We start from the raw sequence: 24,612 nt of genomic DNA on the forward strand, positions 1-24,612 counted from the left end.
CTGGGGGGTCTTGCTTGCCATATATTGTGATTGCCATATATCATGATTGCCAAATATCCCCTCCTTTTCTTCTTGTGCGGGAAAGGGTCACAGGGTGATAGAAAGACTGCTATGGGATACAGGATGAAGAGCTTACAGGATAAATATAGGCACTGGGGTGTGCCGGAAACCTCAAGTGGAGTTGGGCATCTAAATGAAACGATTCTATACCCCCACCCTCCAAAAAAGAATGGGCTGGAGACTGCAGGCCCCGCTTCACCCTGCTGCCCAGCCCTCCCCCGCTGCATGTCGCGGTGGCCAGGGAGCCCCAGAGTCCTCGGGGCGAGGACACACAACACAGGCAGAGGACACCTCCCAAGAGCAGCTCTCCGCCTGCCCAGCTCCCTGAACGGCGCAGGAGGGGGTGGCTGGGCGCGGGCAGAGCGGCCCAAGGGAGCCGGAGCGCGATGGGGGAGCCGGTGTGGGTACGGGTATAGGTGCCGGTGCCGGTGGGGGTACCGGTGCTTGTGGGGGTACTGGTGCCGGTGTGGGTACGGGTATAGGTGCCGGTGGGGGTACCGGTGCTTGTGGGGTACTGGTGCCGGTGTGGGTACGGGTATAGGTGCCGGTGCCGGTGGGGGTACCGGTGCTTGTGGGGGTACTGGTGCCGGTGTGGGTACGGGTATAGGTGCCGGTGGGGGTACCGGTGCTTGTGGGGTACTGGTGCCGGTGTGGGTACGGGTATAGGTGCCGGTGCCGGTGGGGGTACAGGTGCTTGTGGGGGTACTGGTGCCGGTGTGGGTACGGGTATAGGTGCCGGTGCCGGTGGGGGTACTGGTGCTTGTGGGGGTACTGGTGCCGGTGTGGGTACGGGTATAGGTGCCGGTGGGGGTACCGGTGCTTGTGGGGGTACTGGTGCCGGTGTGGGTACGGGTATAGGTGCCGGTGTGGGTACTGGTGCTTGTGGGGGTACCGGTGCCGACGCCGCCGCCTCGCCGCTGTCAAGATGGCGGCAGGAGCGCGCGGGCGCAGCCCTCCCTAGCCCCCATGGCAACGAGGCGCGAGCGGAGGGGGCGGGTCTCCGGCGGGCGCTTCCGGGCTGGCGCCGGCGGTGACGTGTCCGCGGGGCTGGCGGCGCCGGCGGCAGGGACCACGCGCGGGAGGCCACTTCCGGTGAGCCGCGGGACCCCCAGCCCCACACCCCCACCCCGCCCCTCAGCGCCGCCGCCCCGCGGTTGTCCAGACAACGGTTTCTGTGGGAGCAGGGCTCGGGGTCGTGCTGCTTCCCGGGCCCTGTCAGGGAGGCTCTCCGCAAACGCTCAGGCTGCTGCCCCGTGGCCAATTTCCCGGGGCTGTGGGTTGTGGTTGAGGCCTTGGGCTGCCGGGAGACCCGGCTGTCAGGGCCCAGCACCAAGCCTCCCCTGCTGAACTCTCTCCCTGACGCCCCTGGGCCCAGTCCAGTGAGAGAGGGGGAGGTGGCGGGCCCGAGCGGGAAAGGGCTGTGCCCGAAGTGCGAAGCTGCTGCCCTAAGGGACGCGGCAGGGTGAGTTGTCAGTGAAGACCTCTCCCGTTTGCGCCTTGTGAAGCTGGATGTGGAGTAACTACCCCAGGAGGCTGCCACCGTGGTGTGGGCCAGCCTGTGGTGCTGCCGAAGCACGAGCAAAACCAAAACGTGCCTGGTGATTGCTGTCCGAAATGAAACAGGAGATTAATCAGGGACTTGTTGCGTAAGGAAATAACGGGGAGGTTCAGGAGAACAAGGTGCAAAAAGTGACCTAACTGGCTATGAAATGCAGGGCAGAATGGACACGTTTAATGGGTGTAGGCAGTAGATGTTCACGTATCTCCAGGAGCCATGGTGCAAGTAGAGCAGCTTCCAGAAGGGCTCACGTTGTGCTCTGTGCACACGTGGGGGTTGAAATGCAGAGCATTTCAACTCGAGGACGTTCTCCTGTCTCATTCAGAGAAGAGATGCACAGACACTGGATGTGTTTCTTGTCTCTGATAGGAAAGACTGTGATGTAACATTGACATGTATATATGTATAAAGGAGATTGACAAGGGTGGCAGGGTTGCTTCTCTGCAGTTTCCCATTGAGGTCAGTGGTTTATTTGGGTTCTTCTTTCTTCCCAGAGACTTTCATATAAGCAGTTCCAGACAAAGGCTTCACTTAACTAAAACAATGTTTGCAGATTTGGACTATGATATTGAGGAAGATAAGATGTGAGTATTTCACTTGTCTTCTCATGCATTTTGATAACAATAGAAATAGGCTTTGCAGCCAAGACCTAATGGGAGTGGATAAATTTACCTGCCTCTGAGGCTATGTGATGAAGAGTCAGACCTCCTTTCTTGCTCTCTCTGGGGACTGGGGATGAGGCATTGCTGTGGTGGCAGACAAAGGAGAATGCTTTCTGTTGCTCTGCAGTGGCTGCCCTGCACTCCTGACTGCAAAGCAGCGCTGTCACATCTGTGAATTAGTGACTTTAGCCAGAGTGAAAAATATTTATAGTGGAGGACACGTAATAAAAGGCAAAAAGTGGAGAAAAACTCTGTGCTCCTTAAGTCTGTAAGAAGGAGAACATGGGCATTCCCTGAGCAAGTGAAAGATAGGATGAGATTAGCAATTAATTTACCATGGAGCACTTGTCTTGCACCTCGTTTATGCTGTGCAAGTTTTCCTCTCACTGCAGCACTCAGAGCACATGAAACACTCTTTAAAATAGGATAGTGTTTCCTCAGTGCCTAGCAATGGATGGAGGTGTCTCTCCCTCCTCCCTAATCCTTCCAGTCTCAAAATAGATAGCCCAAAAGGTGTGTGTGCTGATAGACTCTGTGGTGATGATGTGATGAATTCAGATGTGCAGTGCCTGTTGCATTGTCATTTCCTATCAGCTGGGATACTGCAGCTGCTTCAGACACCCTGCCTGCCACCTGCAGCTGTGCATTCCCCCTTTCTCATTCTAGGGGGATCCCCACTGTACCTGGGACAGTGACCCTGAAGAAGGACTCTCAGAACCTGATTGGGATCAGCATTGGGGGAGGAGCACAGTACTGCCCCTGTCTCTACATTGTCCAGGTGGGCACCTGGGGAGGAAGAGTCAAACCATCTTTGTAAAAGGCCTGAGAGATGGAACGTGGGGAGAGTCCTATGCACTTTGTCTTTTTCAAAGTGGAAGACATCATCTCACTTCCCAGTCAATAAAGTTTCTTTACCTTAGTGCCTAATAGGTGTGGAAGAATTAAATTAAGACTTCTGAAGTTGTCTTTGTTCCTGGAGAGCATGTTAGGATTCACAGGGGAACAGTGTGGCATTCTCTACATCAAGAAATGCTGTGCTTGAGGAGGTGTGTCCTGGAGGCAAGGAGTTGCTGGGAGAGCAGGGTGATCAGCCCACCTCTTGGGAAAGGGGAAGAACTGTGGCTTCACCAAGAACAAAGTGCAGCTGGGTTAAATGGGAGGAATATAATTGTTGGTTTTTTTGCTCTTTAGCCCTGCATTTAGCTTTCTGTTGATTGCAGACCACCTGTGCTCTTTCTCCTCTGGGTTAGGTGTTTGATAACACTCCAGCAGCCCTGGATGGCACCATAGCAGCTGGTGATGAAATCACAGGAGTGAACGGGAAGTCTGTCAAGGGAAAGACCAAGATGGAGGTGGCCAAGATGATACAGATGGTAAAGGTGAGAGGTAGGAGGGGGCCCCTGGAGATTCTGGGTTGTAGTTTACACTTTATTGCCCATTGGTAAAGGAAGGCACTGCTAGTTACTCCCAGCTCAGTGACTTTGGATCTGCCCTTTCTACAGGGAGAAGTGACCATACACTACAACAAGCTTCAGGCTGACCCGAAGCAGGGCAAGTCGCTGGATATCGGTAAGGCTGCTTTCTTTCTAAGGTGTTAAAGTGACAAGGGAAGGGGGAAAGATTGGTCCTAGCTAAAACCAAAGTAAGACTCTGTTTCTCTTCTTCTCTTAACTCAGTCATTTTCAAATGGATACTGCCAAAGAGAGCTTCAGGTTTAAAAAACAATCCTTCCCTGACCTCTGTAAATCGTCTTGGAAGTTAAAGAGGGGCTTGACTGTTGTTGTGAAAAGCTTGCTGTTCTGCACTGTGTTCAGCATGGATGAGGAAACTCAACTAGATAACAATTTAATGCATTCACTTTTAATAGTATCATAGTATCAGTCAGGGTTGGAAGGGACCACAAGGATCATCTAGTTCCAACCCCCCTGCCATGGGCAGGGGCACCTCACACTAGATCAGGCTGGCCTCATCCAGCCTGGTCTATGGGGACAGACTGAAGGAGTTGGGGCTGTTCAGTCTGAAGAAGAGAAGGCTCTGAGGTGACCTAATTGTGGCCTTCCAGTATCTGAATTGGGGCCTAGAAGAAGACTGGGGAGGGACTTCTTAGGATCTCAGATAGTGATAGGACTAGGGGGAATGGAATGAAGCTGGAGGTGGGGAGATTCAGACTGGAAGTGAGGAGGAAGTTCTTCACCATGAGAGTGGTGAAGCTCTGGAATGGGTTGTCCAGGGAGGTGGTTGAGGCCCCATCCCTGGAGGTGTTTAAGACCACATGCAAGTTAGGCTGCCTTAGTGAGATTTTCAGCTGTAGAGAAAAATGTGCCTAGCAAAAACCACTAGTTGCATTCTCTCAGCTTGGAGGATGGTGATGACATACCTGTGAGAGATGAGGAGACTTCAGTTTTTAACCAAAGGGTGTGTTTTGAACTAAGAGTACACAGCTCTCTTCTTTGTATGGTCTGCTTCTCTCACTTTCCTAAAATACCTGTTCTTTTTCCTTTCCCTTCCTTTCGTGGCAATTAAGGTACTAATAACAGGGGCTCAGGAAAATCATGAAGGGTGGATGGATTTGTGGGGAAGCAGAACTGCAGTGAGAGTATGGTATCTTCCAGAGATGCTGAACAGTGTGGCTCCAGCTGAGCTCTTGGAAGCTGCAGGCACTTGGTACCCCTGCATATGTGTCTCTAAATCATCTGCATACACTGAATCATCTGATTCCAAGGAGGACATAATTGTGTCTGGTAATTTGCTATGTATGGTCACCAAAGACAGAAACTAATTCCATCAAGGGGTAACAAAAGGGTGTAAGATTCAAAAAAGACAAAAGTAAGCAAAGTGATAACTTTGAGCATTCCATCCTGTTTGCCTTGCTTTCAGCTTCATCTCCTGACTTCAGCTGAAGTAACACAGCAAGTAGAATAAGCCAAGTTTAGTTCCACATACCATGATAGGTAGCTTATGGCAAAGTGATGTATTGGAATAGTCTTGCACAAGAAGTGCTGGAGCTCTGTTGGTTGAAGTGTGTAGGATGTGAGAGCAGAGCAGGCAGGCAGAACAGAAGGTGTGCTAACCACAACTGGAGCAAACATCTAGTTCCTATGGAATTCTTTTTCCTGCTCACTGCCTCAAGAGGTTAAGTTCAGCTTTTCAATGCCTGAGGATCCAGTGAGGTATGCTAGTGAGCTTTTCTTGCCCATAGAAATGGGCAAACCTGATCCTGGTTTGCAACTTTCCTTTTTGCCTTTAGTATTGAAGAAGGTAAAGCATCGACTGGTGGAGAACATGAGCTCAGGGACAGCGGATGCCCTGGGGTTAAGCCGAGCCATACTTTGCAATGGTAAGTGTCCAGGAGGCCATTTTCTTAAGGGAACACTTACCCTCTTGCTCTTACCTGCTCTTTATAGTTACTTGCCTGTTCCACATTATTCCTCCATAATTCTTTCCTTCTGCTGTGCCTCACTGTTGTGATGCCCCTGCCCTATCCTGTCACTGGGGCCATTTAAATGTTAGCTAAGGTCAAATTAGTTTAAAGTGGGGACACACTTAATGAATGCCAATAGGTGATGACCCCACACTGGCAAATAAGCTTACAGTTACTCTAAAAGCTTCCCATGTTGGACCAGGGAACAGGCATTAGGAGGTGAGGGAAACTTGAAGCAAAGATGTGAAACTGGTGATTTTCCAGCCAGTCAGGTCTTAACCATCTCCTGCTGTAATTCTTGTTTCCATTTAGATGGACTGGTGAAGAGATTGGAGGAGTTGGAGAGGACAGCAGAGTTATACAAAGGTAAGGTGTGTCCTGCATCAGACAGCAGATAGGAGGGAAGGATGCCTCTGTTTCAATGAAATGACTTAAATGCTTTCTCTGACTTCCAGGCTTGACAGAGCACACCAAGAGTCTTCTCAGAGCTTTCTTTGAGCTGTCCCAGACACACAGAGGTAAAGAGTGAGTGAGGAGGGCATGAATCTTTGGGCTCTAGTTTCAGGAGTTTTAGGTTGTACTTAGAAGTGTGATTCCCTCACCCAAAGAAAACTTAAGTGTTGCAGAAATGATCATGGGAGGACTGCCCTCCTGGCACTGGCAGTCATGGTGCTAACCCAGGCTCTGTCTTTCACTTCAGAAGTCGAGGGAATGCCCTGCCAACTTCTGGGCTTGAGGGAATATCATTCCCACCTGAGTGCAAGGTTATGAGAAGGAGTTGGAATACTGGAGAAAAAGATTCTCACCAGGGCCAACTTCTCCTTTCATCTGCCTGTGCTTGTTGCCCTGATGCAGCCTTTGGAGACGTTTTCTCTGTCATCGGCGTCCGGGAGCCGCAGCCAGCTGCCAGCGAAGCCTTTGTGAAGTTTGCCGACGCCCATCGCAGCATTGAGAAGTTTGGGATTCACCTTCTGAAAACCATTAAGCCGGTAAAGAGCTGAACCACAGCAGTAAAGGGTCTGGAGAAGAGGGGAATCTAGAAACAATGTCTTTGAAGGTGTGGTCTTGTAAGTCATTGCCTGTGGGAAGAACTGTCTTTGTCGGCTGGCCTTCAGGGAGCTCTCCTCATAAAGGGCCTCAGGGTAACGTTAGTGAATGCATCAGTCCTGCCCCTTTGACTTGTGCACACAAGTGTATCCCTCCCCTTACCTCTTGGGGATGAGGAGGCAGTTTGATCAGTGTAGTCCCTAGAGCCCTTTCCCTGCTGCTGGCACCCATCATTAACAAAATGTTACTGAATGTAAAAGAGTTTAGAAAGGTGGTCCAGGAACAAGTTTAAAGCTTTTGATCAATATATTTGAGTCTCCAGGGAATGTCTTCACTTAGTCTAGCAAAGAGAGTATTGATTTGGGCACCACTTTCAGTGGCACACTGGCTGGACAAGGTTGGGTAGTGGGGCCTTTGACTCAGGGAGAGCCATTTCCAGGACCAGCTGAAAGTCAGACAAGATGAGCTGAAAGAAGACAAGTTCAGAGTAGAAGAGGCATGCATTTCTGCCATTGGAACCACTTGCCAGTGACAGTCATGGATGTTCTAACCATGGCAATCCTGAGTCAAGATCAAAGGCTTCCTTTCAGATACCCTCTAGTCCAAAAAAAGAGTTAACTCGAGGCAGTCTCATGACCAGTGCTGGTTAGAAGGTAGCAGTTGATGACCTGGAGTCATGCTTTTGGTTGTAACATTCAACAACAGGAAGTTTCCCTTGCAGATGCTTACTGACTTGAACACGTATCTGAACAAAGCCATTCCTGACACAAGGTTGACTATCAAAAAATACCTGGATGTCAAGTTTGAATATTTGGTGAGCTGCTTGCCTTTTGAAAAGCTGTTTAGAATGATGGTTGAAATTAAGCCTGGGGATCCCATATGTCCATCCTTCCCCCATCCCTGTGTCATCCCTTTGCTTTTGTCACTTCTTTACCTACTGCTGGACTACCCAGATCCAGACACCTGCATGTAACATAACAGTTCTCACTGGTGAGAAAGGTCTCCCAGAACCCAGATGACTTATGTCCTACATGACCAAATTGATTTCCTTGTGAAGAGTTGCTTTGGAACTTAGGCTCTTGAACTTCCCTGAATAGCTCTCCAGTCCATACTTTTCAGGTAGTTCTGGATAATTAACTTTCTTTAGCCAGGTTCAACAACTGTCAGATCATATTTGCTTTCATTTAGACCATGCCCTTCCCTCCTCCATTCTGCTCACCCCTTGTTTCCTGCACCCAAAAAGGGTAGGGTTCTTAAGTGCATCTCTTCTACAACTGTAGGAATCTGTTTCCTTTTAGCAGTTGAGAGGAGTATTTGGAGCTGCAGCCCTAAGGCAAGGGAATATGGCAGCACCTCTTCCAACAGGAATCCTTCCCATTACTTATCTTTCCCCTCTTTGTTTATTCCCTTCTCTTATTTTTCTGGTGCTTTTCCAAGCAGTAGATGAATGCAGGTTATAAGTGTTCTATATAAAAACATATAAATGCTTCTCTCTCCCACATCATTTTTGCTCCCCATCTGCCTCTAAATAGATTTTCCTTCCACCTGGGATGTTTAGTATTACTCTGACCCTGCTGTGCTTTCCCCTGTGCCCCTAGCTGCAGCACTGAAGGAGGGTTTGAAATGGCATAAACCTGTGGCTGTGCCTGGTGGTGAAATTGCTTCTAAATATTTTCTTCTTGTTTTGTCTTTTTTTTTTCCCTTTAATCTGAAATCCTATGAAGTCTTACTGCCTGAAAGTCAAAGAGATGGATGATGAAGAGTACAGCTGCATTGTGAGTACCAGCACTGTGGCAATGACAGCTGCAGACTCTTGTTTCTCTAGCCTCCCTGTGCACGCTGCCTTGTAAATGCAAAGCTGCTTCTGTGCCTGCAAGCACTCAAAGTGGTGAATGCACCCTAAAAATCAGACACATTTCTTCTTAACATATTAGAAATGAGAGCTCCTTAAGTGCTACCTGGGAAATGCTGTCAGTGGCTGTCACAAATCACTGCTGCTGTGGGATGGCCGAGGGACCAGACATTTCCACTGCAGCCTGTTTGCCCACTGGCTGCCCGTCTCAGCATTCAAATAATATTAGCCTGTGTAAGGAGGATTAAGGGGTTATCTTCAAAGATTCCATTTGTGTGTAGTCTACAGATTATCATTAATTCTGGACTTGTTTCTGAGAAAGGCTTTAGCTCCCCTAGCACAACATGTGAGAGCTGCATCTGGAGCTGAGGAAAGTTCATTAAAGGATCTATCTTAGCTAGGACATTTTTTGGTCAAAATAAGTAACTTAAAATCCTAAGACTTCCAAAACAAACCCCCACAAAACCTGTGGCAACTTTCTCTAGTAACAGTTTGCCCTCTGAGTTAGAGTTTCATAACTGTAACCCTTAACTGCTCTGTTTCAGATAACAAATGTGTCCCTTACAGGCCCGGTTTCACTGCAGGGGAGACCTTATTGCAGCCCCGGGGAGACCTTATTGCAGCCCCAGGGAGACCTTACTGCAGCCTTCAGTACTTAAAAGGGGCCTGTGAGAGAGAAGGGGACAGTCTATTTAGCAAGGATTTTTGTGACAGGACAAGGGGTAATGGTTTAAAGCTAAAAGAGGGTAGGTTTAGACTAGATGTAAGGAAGACATTGTAGACAGGGAGGGTGGTTGCCCAGGGAAGTGGTAGAAGCCCACATCCCTGTGAACATTCAAGGTGAGATCAGAGGGGCTCTGAGCAAGCTGATGTGGTTAAAGATGTCCTTGCTCACTGAGGGGTTGGACTAGATGGCCTTTAAAGGCCCCTCCCTACTCAAACCAGTCTGTGGTTCCATAATTCTGCAAGAGTAAGAGCTTGTTTATTCTGGACACTGATCTTAGAGCAGGAGTTTGAATTTTTGGAAAGCCCAATGTCCAGTGCCAGGAAGGAATAAAACTTGCCTCACACAACATTTAATTACATCTTTCCTGCTAAATGGGGTGGAAGGAATCCCAGTCTTGCCCAGCAGAGTGGGATTGGGTGCATGATGCAGCATTACCAAGCCAGAGTCCCTAACATGGACTTGTATGTAAGTCATGGTTGCTGGTGCAAGAGAAGAGTTTTGTTCTGCTGACAGACCTCACCCCTTTCTCTCCAAACTATGTTGTGCAACAATGTACAGGTCCCTCCCTGCTGGTCTGCAGAGTCCTGTAGCTCTCTCTGTAGATGTTCATTGTGTCCTGCAATGGATGCTGAGAGAAGCTTGCAGAAGAGGGCAGAACCTTTTTGTGCGATTGAGCTAAATTAATACATCCCTCAGACTCCAGTCGTCTTTGTTTATAGTGCCTGTCATAATAGTTCAGGAGAGAAGCCATGGCCTTTCTCCATGCTGGACTGAAAAGTGCCTGTCCTTCTGACTTTGCTCAGCAGTGATGCTTGTCTCTGCCATGGTTGGTGTGTACTCAGCCTTTGAAATGGCCTCATTGACTGCCAGGTGCTGGCGTGGCTCAGCAGTCCTCGTGTTTTGTGCTTCCTGACTGCAGGTGCAGTGGGCTTGAGAGGGCTGTAATAACCCCAGGTCGTTGTGAGTCCACATCAGCAGGTGAATGCTGCATGCAGGCACTGCTGTGGGAGTCTAAGATGGGTGCATGTTGTTGGCAGGCTCTGGGTGAACCCCTCTACAGGGTCAGCACGGGGAACTACGAGTACCGTCTGATCCTGCGATGCCGACAGGAGGCTCGCACACGCTTTGCCAAGATGAGGAAGGATGTGCTAGAGAAAATAGAGCTCCTAGACCAGAAACATGGTGAGTGCCACTGCTGTGTCCTAGACCAGAAACATGGTGAGTACCACTGCTGTGTCCACCACCTGAAGGGGCCTGGCAGACATGGCTTTGGCCTTCATATTCCTCCTTCATCTCAGCTCAGAAGTCTTTGCTGAAGAACCCTCCTCTGTGTCTGAGACATCTGCCCTCAGGGGACAAAAGGGCCCTGTGTAGGGGGCTCCATGTGTAGGAGACTGCGTCTAATGGTGAAGGAAGCTTGGTCACAGCCTTCAACCTGGGAAGGGGCCTGATGTGTTCCCAACTTGTCTCCACTACAGTGCAAGACATCGTGTTCCAGCTGCAGCGCTTTGTCTCCACGATGTCCAAGTACTACGACGACTGCTATGCCGTGCTGCGAGATGCAGATGTCTTTCCCATTGAGGTGGACCTTGCCCGTACTACTCTCAGCTATGGGCAGAAGGACACATACACAGATGGAGCAGAAGAAGAAGAAGGAGGAGGGAGTGAGAGAGAGCACAGTGGGAAGGAGGACACTGATGGTGAAAAGCTCATTGATGATGCCTGAGCGTGCCGGCACAGCCAGAGGGAAGGCTTTGCAGACTACTATAAAAACACGTCTTTCACATGGCAATTCATCCTCCCTGACTTCTGTGTATGTCCAGCCTGGGATTCCTCCTCTGCTTTGGGTCAGGGTGGCTGGTTGGGACCAACCTCTGCTTTCTTTTCTCTTCTGTTGCTTGTTTGCCTGCATATCCCTTTTGTTCCCCCCAGATTTCTGCTTCCAGACTTGGGTACTGAGGTGTGGGGAGGAAGAGCCTGTACCACACCATGTGCAGACAAGGTACTGCTGAGCATGTGGGGTACACCACTCCTCTTCTGGAGATGATTATGAATGGCAGACACAGCCCCTTCTGTCCTCCCCTTGTGCTATGGGAAAATGTTAGCACTGGCACTGTTTTCTTCACCCCACTGCTCGCTGTTTTCAAGCTTCCCATTCTCTGGCTTGTTTTAAGCTTCCACTCTCTTCCCTCTGTCCCTGTGGGCTGCAGGCCTGGTTTTTGTAGGATAATCACTCCCACCACTCCCAGCTCACTGCACCACTGCTTTTGAAGAAACAGGAGCAAGCCCAAAGAGATGTCTAGAAGCAGTGGAGGTACATGTGGTCTGTTCACTGCCCCTAGCCAAGGGGCTGGGGGAAGCTCTCAAAGCAGGGCTGGCCTGCTGCAACCCTGCTGCAAGGATTTAGAAGTTTTTCCCCTGGCTACCATTGTCCTCATAGTTCCCAGGCTCCTGCACAGCTGGCACCACGTGCACACTCCATAGCTACACCCCAAGGCTGGAATCTTGCAGGATGTGGCTGGTTGTGCCCTTCCCTGTGGGAAGAAGGGACCTGAATCAGGAGGGAGGCCTTCTACTCAGAGATACTGAGGTGAACACACTTGTGTGAGGCAGACAGGTGCTGGGAATGACAGCAAAGCTGCAGCCATTGCCATTGCTCTCCTCTCTTGCAACTCCTCACAATGGACAGTAACCAAGCGTGCTTGAGGAGGTGCAGCCAGTCCTGCACACTTTTTCCTTGTGCAGGTGCCAGTAGGAGCCACCTGAGAACCACAAAGGACATGTCCCATCCTTAAACTAAAGAAGGAGAGAGAGGAAGCCCTGTGGAGAGGAAGATGTGGCCTGTAGGCAGAGGTGCTGGGATTCTTTAGTGCAAAGTGACTTAGCATAACCAGCTGCTGCTCTCCTCTGCACAGCCATTGGGGCTGCCTCTGAGCCAGCCAGCAGTAGCTGATGTCCCAGCTTCCCGGGGAGGGTGGGAAAGGAAAACAAAGGTAAGTGAGGCTGCTTTTTTCCTCCTTCCTTTTCTCTCCTCCCACCATTCTTGTGGGCTGACCCCAGATGCAGATGGCACTTTATCCTTCAGTGGGTAGCACAGCTGCCAGGAGTGGTGTGCTTCTCTGAGACAAGGGGGTTTCACCTCTCTCATTACATTCTAAGGATAGTGAGATAAATTATTTAAGGGCATTAATTTATGATTGGGATGTTTATTTTAGTTTGGTTTGATTTCTCTTTTGATTTCTTTGTGGAGCTTTGTCATCTCTGTGGATGCCTGGAAGAAAGCCATCCGTGGTCAAGCTGCTGTGGAAGATTCAAAACAGCTCTGATGTACTGTTTGTTGTCTCTAATAAAGAAAAATGTGACATTTTGCTTCCTGTCCTTCATGGTTTGTCTTTAGAGATTTGTTTGCTCATCCTCTGTTGAGTTTAATCTGAAAACACAATGATGGGCAGGTGAGTGTTGGGTGCTGGCCCTTTTACCCATGCTCATACTGGTGGGTAATCTTTATGCTAAGTGGTGGTGGGCGCTGCAGCACAGGCTTCCAGAGCAGAAGGTTTCTAGCTGCTGGGGCAAGGCCAGTCCTCCTTGGAATAGCAGCTTCTCTGCATCAGGCTCTGGGCAGCCTGACCTAGTTGAGGTTGCTCCTGCTTACTGCAGAGGGGGTTGGACTAGATGAACTTCAGAGGTCCCTTCCAACCCAGACCATTCTATGATCTTGGCTTCCCAGGGAGCACCAGCCTCATAAAGCTACCTGTTGCCCCAGTCCTGCCTGGTGGCACCCTTGCAACCCTCCAGGGCCAGCTTCGCACAGCTCAGCTGTTGCATCACAAGGTTGAGCTGATGCTTAAGTCCCTGATCCTCTTTCAGAGCTGTTCATTGTGCCAAAACATGGAGCAGTTTAAGAGGAGCAGAGAAAACGCTTTAGCAGAGCCTGCCTGAAAGCAAAGAATGCGAAGTGGAAGTCATCATTGCCAGGTTTTTGGCAACCTGACTGTGAAGGGGCAGGAAGAGGACTGGGTACCTCACAGCACCTTCTGTAGATAGCCCAAGGGCTTTTAAGGGCTTTTGTGAAAAGATTTGAGAGCAGGAGGCTTAGTGGGAAGTGTTGACTGGTGACAAGGAAACAGAGGGGACCTTGTTCTAGTGACCTGCCTGGTGCTGCCAAGGGCAGTTGTTTTCACACTGAGGACCTTAGACCCCTGGGGAGCTGTGGGTTGCTTCTCGAGGCAGCTATTGGTGAATAAGGAAAACCTGACCTGGGGGCTGGGGGCTTGGGGCTGCTGAGCAAAGAGCTGCAGAGCAACGTGGTCAAGCACAGCAGAAATAGTGAGCTCACCTTGTGGGGAGGGCAGAGTGGTGAATGAATGAACCCACAGGGCTCCATCACCCTTCCTGTCTCCCAGACTTTTGCACCTGGGTGTTGTCATGGTGCTGAGCTGATTTGGGATGTTTCTAAGGGGGCGTTGAATAGGAGACAGCCCAAAGTCACTGCTGTGGCTGGCTTAAAATTCAGAGCTAACAACAATGGTATTAGCCACAGTGGGACAGGGCACAGCCCCACAGGGGTTTACCTTCTCCCCTGCAATTACCAGCTTTTATGGCTCTGAAACTGACACCCTTCAGCAGCTTAGTTTTGCTCATCATTTACTTTGCTTGGAAGCATCCAGAATGAAGCCCTTCCTGTCCCACCCCCCTGCTGGATTTCAATGGCTTTGTGGGTGCTGCAGGCTTCACCCAATAATTACCCAATAATTTGTTTCCAACCCCATTTGGGGTGAAAGACCTATATTGATGGCCCCATGAGCTGCCTTTCCTGTAGCTCTCTGCTTAGTTTTTGATCCATGGCTACAGTCACAGGTTCCCCCCAGGGCCTCTGAGGTGAAGCAGTTCAGGAAACCGGAAGAAAGGGCTTTGGCCAGAGGTGTTTAGAAAAGATCCAGTCCTAAAGCAGATTAGGAGTGGTTTAAGCATGCCAGGGAAGGTTGGCCTCGCTGAATCTAGAAATCCACCACTGCAGCGGGGGTGAGGGGGTCATGCCTGCCTTACCACGTGCTCCAGCACCCTCCTTAGTGGCACCCAGGGGCTGTGGCTTGTCCTTCTGCCTTACCTTTGATTCCTTTACATAAGGGTTTTTTCTCTATTTAAAAGGAAAACAGACATGCATCTAGTGATAGTCCTGCTGAATGGATAATCACTTGGGACATGATTACTTACCTGCCCCAAAACCCCCACCCTCACAGAGGCCAAGTTGTTCCTTTCACAGGTCAACAGGACCCGCTTCACCCTAGCTAAAGCTGCCTCACTGCTATTCCCGTCTCACAGTTGCCTGTTTAATGGCATTAGCCCTTCTGAGATGGCTTCTTGCACCTCAGCAGCAGCCTTCAACCCAGCACTTCACTACTTGGAAGAACAGCAGCGTGTCACTACCCTGCCTTTTATTGCCCACAAAAGGTGCTCCAGACAGAGGTGGTCAGAGCCAGTGTCCCACCAGTTTGGCAGTGCCTGAAGGAAGTGTTGCAGGGAATGCAGTGTCTACCCTCATGCTGGCTGGATCTGGAAGTGGCCCAGATGATAGTTATGAATGACACCACCTCCTAGACCTGCTGCCAGCTAGGCTGGTGCTATCCCAACCCTGGAACTGAGGTGGACCAAAGCATACCAGATATGATTACAGAGAGTCTCTAACTGTTTGTGCTCTGGGTTGTGACAGTGCAGAAGGAAACGTCCTTGGCAGCCTCTTCAAAAGACTTTCTCCAGGGCTGGTTTGGAAGTGAGGAAAGATCATTTTTTGTTTTTATTTTTTGTGGTGCTGGGGCTGCTCTCAGCCTGTGCTGTGCCAGCATGGGTGCAGGATGCAAGCAGACATATCACTGGGTGGGTATGTGGACATATGTACATAAGGACCAGCTATTCTCATACCTCTGCCTCTTCTTACATCTGCTTTTGCCTCAGCTTTCTCCACCTCCTGTCTCACCTACCTTCCCATGCTGATGTGCATGTGAACAAGGCCAGTTTTATGCATCCCTGTTCCTCTCCCCTGGCTAAAACCTGTCCCTCTCCACCGTCTGGTCGGTGTTGCAGGCATCTCGTGCCAACACCTCCCCGTCCCCCTCGGGACACCCACCTCCCTCCCTGCTCTGCTCCTCTGCCACGTGGTTGGCTTCCTCACTGGCAGCTACCATGGCATTGTCAGTGCTGTGTGCCAGCTGGTGGTTGTCACTGCTGTGCTCCTCGGCTTCCTGCACGTCGGACTCTGCTTCCTCGGTGTCGCTCCCACCACCCCCGGAGGGGTTCTTCTCTGGGGGAGGGTCCTGCTTCTTCCCTCGGTTCAGGCAGCAGTAGGAAGCCACGGCCAGGAAGAGAGCAGAGAGCGCCACCTCTGAGCCCGCCAGGTAGAAGATCACCTCGTAGTTCTTCAGAGCATCAACCAAGCGTCCTGATGGTTGGAGAAGAAATGAGACAGTTAGCCTCAGCCTATGCACCCCTGCACGGATAGCCCACCACAGGCAGGCAGCACCTGCCTTTGGCTGAGGACTCATTCCTCAAGAGAAGAGCTGGAAGCCTGAAGGTCTGCAAAATTACCCTGGGGAAGAGCCACACCACAGGAAAGTTCTGTAAGAGCACAGGGCTGGTGTTTTGCCATGTTTGGACAAGGTTAAGTAATTGTGACACACTGATGTTATGTGTTGAGGAATGGCTTGAATACCAATCATACTGATTGTCTGCTTCCCACCACAACAGTTATGGTCTCAGGTTGTGGTGGGCCATCTTCTTGCTAAGGTGAGGTGAATCTCTGAGGTCTTGGCTTGTCAAGGCTCAGAAAGGAAACAAAACTGGAGAGGCATTGCTGTTGTTTATGCTGTCGTGTCAGGAAAACCTGTAGAGAGGCAGAAGCAGCATCTCTTTGGCAGAGAAATCCCTTTTGACTGTCCCACACCTGGTGATTTCTCTGCCAAAAAGATGTCCTCAATGCATCTTCTGAATGTTCTGAAGCTGGCAGTGGAGGGAGGGTTCCCAGTCCTTGGTGCTGGGGAGCCTGAGCAGCTGCCCTGCTGCAGTCAGGATGAGGCCATGGTGACCAAAGGCTTTATCTTGGTCCTGCAGACTCCTGACTGTGCATGTGACCCTCAGTCCTTGTTGCACTATGGTGCATGGCCTGGCACTGGCCCCAGGGCACACTGAGGTGCCTGCCGGAGCAGTCATGGGAGGAAGCAGAGTGAATCCTTGGCAAGCAGCTGTGTCCCTCTTCTCTGAAGCTGGATGGCGAGCAAGGAGCTTGCGTGCATGCAGTTTATCCTGTGCCAAACCCCCTCAGCCCCACGGAGCAGGAAGCAGCTCAGGAGGATTACATCAAACAAAGCCACTTTGTTCAGCCCCCTCCGAGCCGCCGGCTCTGCCAGCACATTCGAGCTTCCCATACCAGGGCGGTCCTGCAGCAGTGCCCACCCAGGGGAAAGGTGGGAACCGCAGCTTGGCTCCCCCCACACCGCTCATCAGTGACCCTGCACATCTGTGTCCCGGTGTGTATGTGCATGGGAGCAAGGCAGAGCTGGACTGAGACAGGAGGATGAAGGGATGTCCCCCAGTCGCCATCCACTGTTGTGCTCTGCTCCTTGGCAAGCTCCTTAACCCCCCTGCAGCTGCCTCCAAGACATTTCCTGACCCTCCCTGGGTGGGACCTGCCATCTGCCCTACATCTTGTAAGACAGGCCAGGACTGTTAGCATCCAAAGGGTGCTCCCTTGGCCACCAATGTTTACCTGAGAACTAGATGGAGCTGCTGAGGGCAGATTTTGCTCGTAACTGGTGGTACGTCCCACAGAAAAGATCACCCACACAGAGATGTTCACTGATGAGCTTTAGCCCACGTGTTGCAGCTCAAGGGAGGGAGTGCATGAAGCAGTGGAGTGGTTCCTGCCCATGTTCTGCCCCTTCCTCACAAACTGTGCATGCAAGGAACTGCATCTACCTCAGACCTCATCAGACACTTAGTAACCTACACCAACCACCTGGCTGCAGAGCCTCTCTCCATTCAACAGTCTGTTAATGGGCTGTCTGTGGGGCATGGACCTTACCATGGACTGTGACCTAGAGCAGAGTGGTTGAGAAGGTGTGAGTGTCTTAATCTTTGTTTTAAAAAGTGAGAGCAGATGCCTCAGGTGGCTGTACAAACTGCTGTGACTGGACTGGCACCAAAGTGCCTGTGCCTTGCAACTGGCAAGCTGAGATCATCATTATTCACAGTACCAATTAAAAGGCCATGGTCACCAAGGGGGTCTTGAAAGACCTTTGCCTTGTCCTATGGAAGGCTTTCAAAGGTTTGCCTGGAGCATGTGCTTGACCTCACCCATAACATGATTGCATGCAATATTCACAGCGAAGCAGAGACCTGGATGCCAGCACAGAACACGGGGAAGTGGCACCGATCAGGATTGAGAGACACTGGAAGTCATGCTGCTCTGGATGGCTCTGCATGCCCTGCCATCATTCAGCTCTCTGGGCAAAGCAGAGACAGAAATATCACTTCCTGTCTTCTGCCTCTGCTGGGGTACAGGGAGTGAGACCAGCGGCTCCCACATTAGAGTTCGTTTTCCAGAGGAAGCATGGAGTTGACAAACAGGGACTGGTGTGCTCGTGGCTGCTAACTGCAGTACCATGGGACAGCAAGCGAATCAGGCATCTGTCTTTGCAGCAAGTGACCTACCTGCAGAGGGTGGACCGATGAGGACAGCAAAAGCCTCGATAAGCAGGACCAGGCCGATGGCGCTGGAGAACTTCTGGGAGCCCACGATGGCCATCAGCACCTCGAACTGCAGCGCTCCCACCATGCCGTAAGAGATGCCGAAGAAGACGCAGAAGATGACCAGCCCTGTGTAGTTGCTGGCCCTGGCGCTGCAGATGTCTGTCATGCCGTTGAAGAGCATGGCGAAGCTGAACAGGTAGGAGACGTGGGGCCGCACCCACTTCAGCCCTGCCACCATGCCGCAGGCGGGGCGGGCGAAGATGTCAATGAAACCGATGATGGAGAGCAAGAAAGCAGCCTCCGTGTCGGGCACGCCGGTGTCCTTGGCGTAGTTGACCAGCAATATGGGGGGCACAAAGAGACCCAAGACCAGGATGAACTTTGAAATGGTGTAAATGATAAACCCTCGGTTGGAAAAGATGCTGAAATCCAAAAGCTTCTTTCCTTTCTTGGGCTTTTTCTTGGCTTTCTTGGCTTTCTTGTTTCCATCAGCGGTGCTGATTCCCTCCTCCGATTTCCCTCCCATGGGAAGCATCTCCTTAGCTTCATATTTGTCCTGAGTCTTCTCCATCTTCCGCTTCATGCCCGTATCCAGGGGTCTCATGACTGCTCCGCAAGTGCAGCAGTTAAGCAGAAGGCCTCCCATGATAAGGAAACCTCCACGCCAGCCAAACTTCTCCATCAGCACCTGCCCCAGTGGAGAGAGGGCAGAGAGGAAGACAGGGCTCCCAGCAGCAGCCAGGCCGTTGGCAAGCGGCCGACGCTTGTCGAAGTAGGCGCCCAGCATGATCAGTGAGGGCTGGAAGTTCAATGCCATACCCAAACCTACACAGGGTGAGAGCCAGGAGGGAGACAGGGGGTGTGAGAACATGGGATGTGCTTTTCAATAAGATGAAAATTCCCCTCAGACTATTCCAGTGCTGAAGAGGAGGCTCAGGGGTGACCTCATTGCCCTCTACAACTACCTGAGGGGTGGTTGTGGCCGGGAAGGGGTTGGCCTCTTCTCCCAGGCAACCAGCACCAGAACAAGGGGACACAGTCTGAAGCTGTGCCAGGGGAGGTTTAGACTCAAGGTGAGGAGAAAGTTCTTCACTGAGCGAGTCGTTCATCATTGGAACGGGCTGCCCAGGGAGGTGGTTGAGTCGCCACCCCTGGAGGCGTTCAAGAGGGGATTGGACGTGGCACTTGGTGCCATGGTCTAGTCATGAGGTCTGTGGTGATAAGTTGGACTCGATGATCCTCGAGGTCCTGTCCAACCTAAGTTATACTGTGATACTGTCCCATGATGGGATTCACACATTTCTCACTAGCCTCTGCCTCTTTATGTTGGTGGGCTGTCCCTGGAGAAGATGGGGTGAAAGCAGCTGCTTACTTGAAGAGTGCTTGACTCAGGTAACTGTGGCTGTGTTTAGACAGGACCTGTGCCTTAAACTGGAACTTTACCTCTCTCCCATACCACTGCTCTGATACCACTCCCATTGCCACTATCACTGAGCATCACTTAGGTTCTTTCTGTCCTTCTGTCTTCCACCACAGTTCCTGTCTGTTAAGATCCAGCAGATGGATCTCATACAGGTACAACATTCAGGACCTGTGAGCAGGTGGGAATAGGTGAGGGGAGACCTGATGCTAGACAAGGCAGTGCTAAAGGGAGATACAACTTGAGCTTGGCTCTTCCCCAGGTAAGTCTGTCCCCCCCCCCCCCCAGCTTCTGGGGCTCTCACCTGTCAGCACGCCAGCTGTCAGATAAAGTTCAATGATATTGGTGGTAAAAGATGCCAGGATCATGCCAGCAGAAGCCAGCAGCCCACCAATGAGCATCACAGGTCGGCAGCCAAACTGGTTCACCATGATGCTGCATACTGGTCCTGGGAGAAAGCAGAGGAGAGAGAGTAGCAGATCAGAAAGGACAACAGGGAAAGGGCAGCCAGCCCAAGCACAGCACTGTGAAAATGAAACTCTAATGACAGACCTCACTACTTGGCATCCTAGCTACACATCTGTTGGGTCTGGCCATGGGAGGGAGGCTGCAGTGTGGAGACCTCTTCTTTGCCATCCCTTTAGCCCCCTGTTACCTGGGAACAAGATGGGCTTGGTTTGATAGGGGCAGCACTTCAGCAATGGGAGCAGCCCCCTGCCAACTATCTGAGGGGCAGGTGGGTGATCCCTGAGGTCTCCTGAGGCAGAGGACATGGGGATGTGAAATGCAGCACTTTCTAGAAGAGAAGTGGTGGGACAATTGTGTTCTGCTTGTTGATTCATGATCAAGCCAGTGAGCACAAGGAGACCCTGTGGGGGCATGGTCCAGGCCCATAACAGGGTGAGGAAGGCACAAGCTGGGGAGGGCTAAGTGCATTCAAGCATCACCTGTCCCGTAGAGCATGGCCAGCATGATAGAGGAGATCCAGGCTGTGTCACTGTAGCCCACATGGAAGTCTTTCATGAGCTCCTTGAAGTAGACACTGACGGCTTTGGGGAAGGCATAGGAGAAGCCAGTGATGACAAAGCAGCCAAAGAGCACGATCCAGCCCCAGCCACCATCCGGGGGCTTCACAGGAGCTGGCAGCTGCCCTTCCTCTGGGTCACGTCTCCCCATCCTCTAGCCTCGGAGGAGGAAGGCAGGTGGGGAGGAGGTAGGACAACGGGGGGGAGAGAGAGAGAGAAATCTCCAGGTGCTGCAAGAAAAGGATAGCAGGCAAACATTTACTACAAGGTTTCTCTCCATGGCCACCATCTTCAAGCTCTGAGAGCCTCACTGAGGGACCACGTTACCTTTCTGCACCTTCAGCCTGCCAGACAAGGCAGGGTTGCTTCAGAGTGTGAGCTCAAGCCACAGCTGGGCTTCCCCTGAGCTTCAGGCAGCCCACAGCTCCACAACCCCCGGTCAGATGCAGCCAAGCAGAGTGCCAGCTCCCAGCTGCATCTGATGTGGTGAGGCATCAGGCTCTACAGCATCTCACTTGCTCCATATCCAGCCTTGCCTGCAGGATGGTGCAAAGTGAGAGCCAGAGATGTGAATCTCTTTCAGCTCCCATCTGAGCCTCTCCCGTTCCTGACTGCTCCACCTGGAGATCTTCCAGAACGTGCCCTGCTACAGAAGCCTCCAGCAGTGAGGCACAGGGGATCCATTAACCTGGCTGTGCTCTCCTCTGGGGGGCTCCGGTGCATGGCCCGCCCTCGCCCTCGCCCTCCCTTCCCAGCCGTGAGAGGCCAGATCTGTGATAGGAGCGGAGGGGGAGGGCACTGCACACCGAGGGTTATTTGCATGCCAGAGAGATTAGGGCTCTGTACCTACACGGAGGGGCCAGAACAAAGCATAAGCATGGAGAAGGAGGGAATTAGAGGGGATGTCTTGTGAGTTGCTCTTGGGGCTCTTAAGCTGCCCAGGAATTTTGCTCCAGTTGGCTGCTGTGGGTATGTTTTCCTCACTGCTCCCCTAGGCACCAGGTCTCTGCCATACATCTTCCAGCAACACTGGCCTCAGTTTCTTGGTCAGCCAGGCTTATTCTCACAGCTGTATGCCAAACCATCACTGGACTTCTTGATAGGTGCTCCCAGGTGGTATTAGGCAGCCATTAGAAAGCGTGGAGCCTGAGCTGGGCTTTGTCAGGTTGGGTTTGCCCTATCACTGCCCTGCTGGTAGTACAAAGTGGTGGCAGTGTCCTTATCCCTTGAAACTGGCAGTTGTGGGAAATGCCAGCAGTCACATACTGCCTGGAGACTGCCAAGAGGACAAGGACAGTCCTAGGGATAGGACACAAAGAGCTAGCACATGGGAGTTTTCTTAAGGAAGTCCCTCTTCCTCAGGGCCTCCAAGCAATAGGGATGAGTTGACCTGATTCCCATAGCTGCTGTTGCTCTGCGCATTAAACAAGTGCAAATACCTTAGGCAACAGCATGGATGGCATAAGTTGGGGCAGAAACCAGGTAAAGGACCCTTGCTTGGCAAGAAGTGGTCCTACCCCATGACATCCTAGATGTCATGAAAAAGAAAATGTCAGAAAAGGAGAGTGACTGCTCTGTCTCAGGCTGCAAGAAGTTCAGTGTGCAGAGCCAAGACTGGAAAGGAGGCTGGGAATAGCTTGAGAGGAGCCTGAAACAGTAGTTTAGGGGATGGTGGAAGATGGACTTGCAAGACAAGACACCTAGGGCTGTTCTGGACCCCTCAGCTAAGGACATGGCACTTGCACCCATAGAGTGTTAATATGAAGAGGCACACAATGGTCTTGGCTGGTTGATTTTATTCAGGTGCCCAAGCCAAGGCTGACCTACGGAGGGATCACCAGCCAGCCTCAGTGGTATCCCTCCTCCCCCTCCCTGGGGAGCCCTTGCTCCTGAAAATACAGGGTCAGGGGGGCATTCAGTGCAGCACCCAGGCATTTGTCCCCAGCATGGGTCCCTGAAGCACTGGCTCCCCAGATCTTCAGAAGCCCATCAGCCATGGAAAAAAGGGAGCAGGATCTGTCTCTGAGCACAGGCTGGGGCTGCTCTTCTGCATGGCCATATCCTAACAGCTCTCAGGCTGAACCACAGGGGCCCTCTCAGGCTATTCTAATCGCTTGGGGACTGTGGCAAGGGGCAGAAGCATGACCTCAGAACAGGGTGCTATACAGACAACTTCAAGGCAAAGAATCATCTCAAGGAAGAAAAGACTGATCACACACACTCCAGATACCCAGACCCTTCTCCTAACACTCTCCCTGGTGTCATCTGCATCACTGGCACCAGGACAGCCAGACTAACAGTTTCATGCAATTTCTGCCACTACTCTCCCAGCCTCACCTGATTGACAAGCCAGGTACAGCTGGACATAAGGTGACCTGCTGCAAAAGCACAACCACTTCTCTCAAGCAGTGCTGGTGCTTTGCCACTGCACCATCTGCTGCACATAGCTACCTCGAGTGACTACCACCAAACACAACCCGAGCCTTTTTAGCCAAGCCCCTCTCCCAGCCTTGCTCATCTTGACCTTGATCTGCACCATAAATTAAATGAATAAGCCAAACCATAACAATTTTTCTTCCTTTCTTTCTTTTTTCCCCCCTCCAGCTTCCTTGCAAGAAAATATTTGTCCATTTGTGGCACACTCTTCAGAGATTTCTGCAGCATCGTTAGACAAATATCCATCAGTACTGTTTGAGTTTAGAGCTGGATGGGTACCCCTGCAGAAGCTGCGTGCTTGGTGCTACAGAACTGTACAGCAAGGCACAAAAGGGCTTTTACCTGCCAGCAGCTAGAGTCTGGATGGAAATAAAAAGATGAGATGCACCAGAGGAGCTCACCTGTGGGGATGTGTCCAAGGCCAATATGCTACAGCAGAGCTCTGCTGGAGATTTATCCCAGCTCTGACCCAGGTTAGCTCTTCTGCTCACAGCTGCACAGCGTGTACCCTGCACCTGCTCTGGCACACTCTACAGCTTGCTATTAATTTCTCCTCAGTTAAGAAGCTTTATACACAGTTAAAAATACCACATGTGAATTCACATGCACCTAAAAGCTCAGCAGCATGGGTGCTTGCCCTTCCCTGTGCATCACAGGCAGGTGGCCAGAGCAGACACTGCCACATCCAGCTACAGGTGAGTGCCAAGAGAAGATCTCTGTCTACACCAAGAGTCACAAGTCCAGGCTGGGAGGGTGAAGGCCACAGCAGCTGTGGCTGCCAGTTCCTGGATGCACACAGAGCAGTTGGTGCTGGGCAGTGCCCAGCAAAGCCCCACTCTGCCAAGAAAATGGCAACCAGGAGGGTCCTCACAAATACTAGGATAGCTCCTAGTGTCCCCAGACAGTACAGATGGGGTGGGGGGGGTGTTTATCAAACACAGGGGCCACCATTCACACCACCAGCCTCCCCAGACAACAGCCTGAGAAAGTATCCATCAGAGAGTCAAACGAGTGCAGGCCTGGGACAAGCTGTCCCATCAGAAGCCAGTGCCAGGCTGCAAGCATCTCCCTGTGCCACTGACCTGCACAGCACAGCGACGACCTTCCAGACACAGGCTGAGCCTCTGAAGGTTGAGCAGACCTGTCAGCAGTGCTCCTCTCTCTCTCTGGCTAGCACTTCCCAGCTCTGGACAAGGGTACCCAGTTAGATGGTCCTGCTGGCTCTGTGCTCCATGGTGGGCAGGCGCTCAGCCCTGCACAGAGCGATGCCTGCAGGAATGCGGTGCCCGGCGAGTGCTCTCTTGTGCCCCACTCCTTCCTCCAGGGCAACTACGTCCTGGCCAGAGAGCTAATCCCCCTCTCGGCTCGCTTTCCTCCAGCGCCGACGCTGCCCAGCAAAGCTGCCTGTGGCCGCGCTGGGGGGGATGTCCCACGTGGGGGACTGCTTTGCTTCCTGCGGGAGCAGGTAGTGCCCCACGGCAGTCCCCAGCTGGATGTGGGTCAGCAGCCGCTTATGGCTTCGGGCCGGCAGGGACGGGTGGGTGCTGAGCGGGCAGAAAGCCTTTCTCCACTTTTAAGAGGCTTTCCCAGCCAATGGGGAGGTGGCTGCCTACCACAGCCCGAATCCCCTGGTAATCCTGGTGCCCAGGGGCTCCTGGGCTC

The 24,612-nt window shown here is 51.7% G+C and overlaps 2 protein-coding genes across 8 annotated transcripts; one reads left to right on the plus strand and one right to left on the minus strand.

Moving 5' to 3' along the window:
- The first annotated feature begins 1,053 nt into the window (after positions 1-1,053).
- On the plus strand, positions 1,054-12,705 carry PICK1 (protein interacting with PRKCA 1). Of its 2 annotated transcripts, none has more exons than XM_068142438.1 (13): positions 1,054-1,152; positions 2,113-2,202; positions 2,947-3,058; positions 3,531-3,659; positions 3,783-3,849; positions 5,528-5,617; positions 6,014-6,067; positions 6,157-6,219; positions 6,557-6,690; positions 7,470-7,562; positions 8,473-8,523; positions 10,365-10,509; positions 10,806-12,705. In XM_068142438.1, the coding sequence occupies exons 2-13, from the start codon at positions 2,162-2,164 to the stop codon at positions 11,051-11,053; spliced, it is 1,227 nt and encodes a 408-aa protein (XP_067998539.1). In that variant the 5' UTR covers positions 1,054-1,152; positions 2,113-2,161; the 3' UTR covers positions 11,054-12,705. The 2 variants fall into 2 exon arrangements, with proteins under 2 accessions (XP_067998539.1, XP_067998538.1); XM_068142437.1 differs by lacking the exon at positions 1,054-1,152 and adding an exon at positions 1,455-1,522.
- Positions 7,945-24,508, minus strand: SLC16A8 (solute carrier family 16 member 8). 6 transcript variants are annotated; one of them, XM_068142436.1, is made up of 6 exons: positions 24,033-24,508; positions 20,437-20,744; positions 19,794-19,937; positions 18,031-18,894; positions 15,452-15,763; positions 7,945-12,757 (listed from the first exon to the last, which is right to left on the minus strand). In XM_068142436.1, the coding sequence occupies exons 2-6, from the start codon at positions 20,663-20,665 to the stop codon at positions 12,753-12,755; spliced, it is 1,554 nt and encodes a 517-aa protein (XP_067998537.1). In that variant the 5' UTR covers positions 20,666-20,744; positions 24,033-24,508; the 3' UTR covers positions 7,945-12,752. The 6 variants fall into 6 exon arrangements, with proteins under 6 accessions (XP_067998537.1, XP_067998534.1, XP_067998531.1 ...); XM_068142433.1 differs by having other exon boundaries at positions 7,945-15,763; positions 20,437-20,673; XM_068142430.1 differs by having other exon boundaries at positions 7,945-15,763.
- Between the last annotated feature and the right edge of the window lie 104 nt (positions 24,509-24,612).

Source organism: Melanerpes formicivorus, unplaced genomic scaffold, assembly GCF_026170545.1.
Source record: "Melanerpes formicivorus ecotype bairdi unplaced genomic scaffold, bMelFor1.0.p_v2 SCAF_8, whole genome shotgun sequence".
Classification (NCBI taxonomy): domain Eukaryota; kingdom Metazoa; phylum Chordata; class Aves; order Piciformes; family Picidae; genus Melanerpes; species Melanerpes formicivorus.

Coding starts and splice junctions, on each gene's coding strand:
- PICK1 (XM_068142438.1), top strand. CDS start 2,162: ATGTTTGCAGATTTGGACTATGATATTGAGGAAGATAAGAT. Junction 2,203..2,946: donor GATATTGAGGAAGATAAGAT/GTGAGTATTTCA, acceptor TTCTCATTCTAG/GGGGATCCCCACTGTACCTG. Junction 5,618..6,013: donor CCGAGCCATACTTTGCAATG/GTAAGTGTCCAG, acceptor GTTTCCATTTAG/ATGGACTGGTGAAGAGATTG.
- SLC16A8 (XM_068142433.1), bottom strand. CDS start 20,665: ATGGGGAGACGTGACCCAGAGGAAGGGCAGCTGCCAGCTCCTGTGAAG. Junction 18,895..19,793: donor GACAGCTGGCGTGCTGACAG/GTGAGAGCCCCA, acceptor CACCCTGTGTAG/GTTTGGGTATGGCATTGAAC. Junction 15,764..18,030: donor CATCGGTCCACCCTCTGCAG/GTAGGTCACTTG, acceptor TCCAACCATCAG/GACGCTTGGTTGATGCTCTG.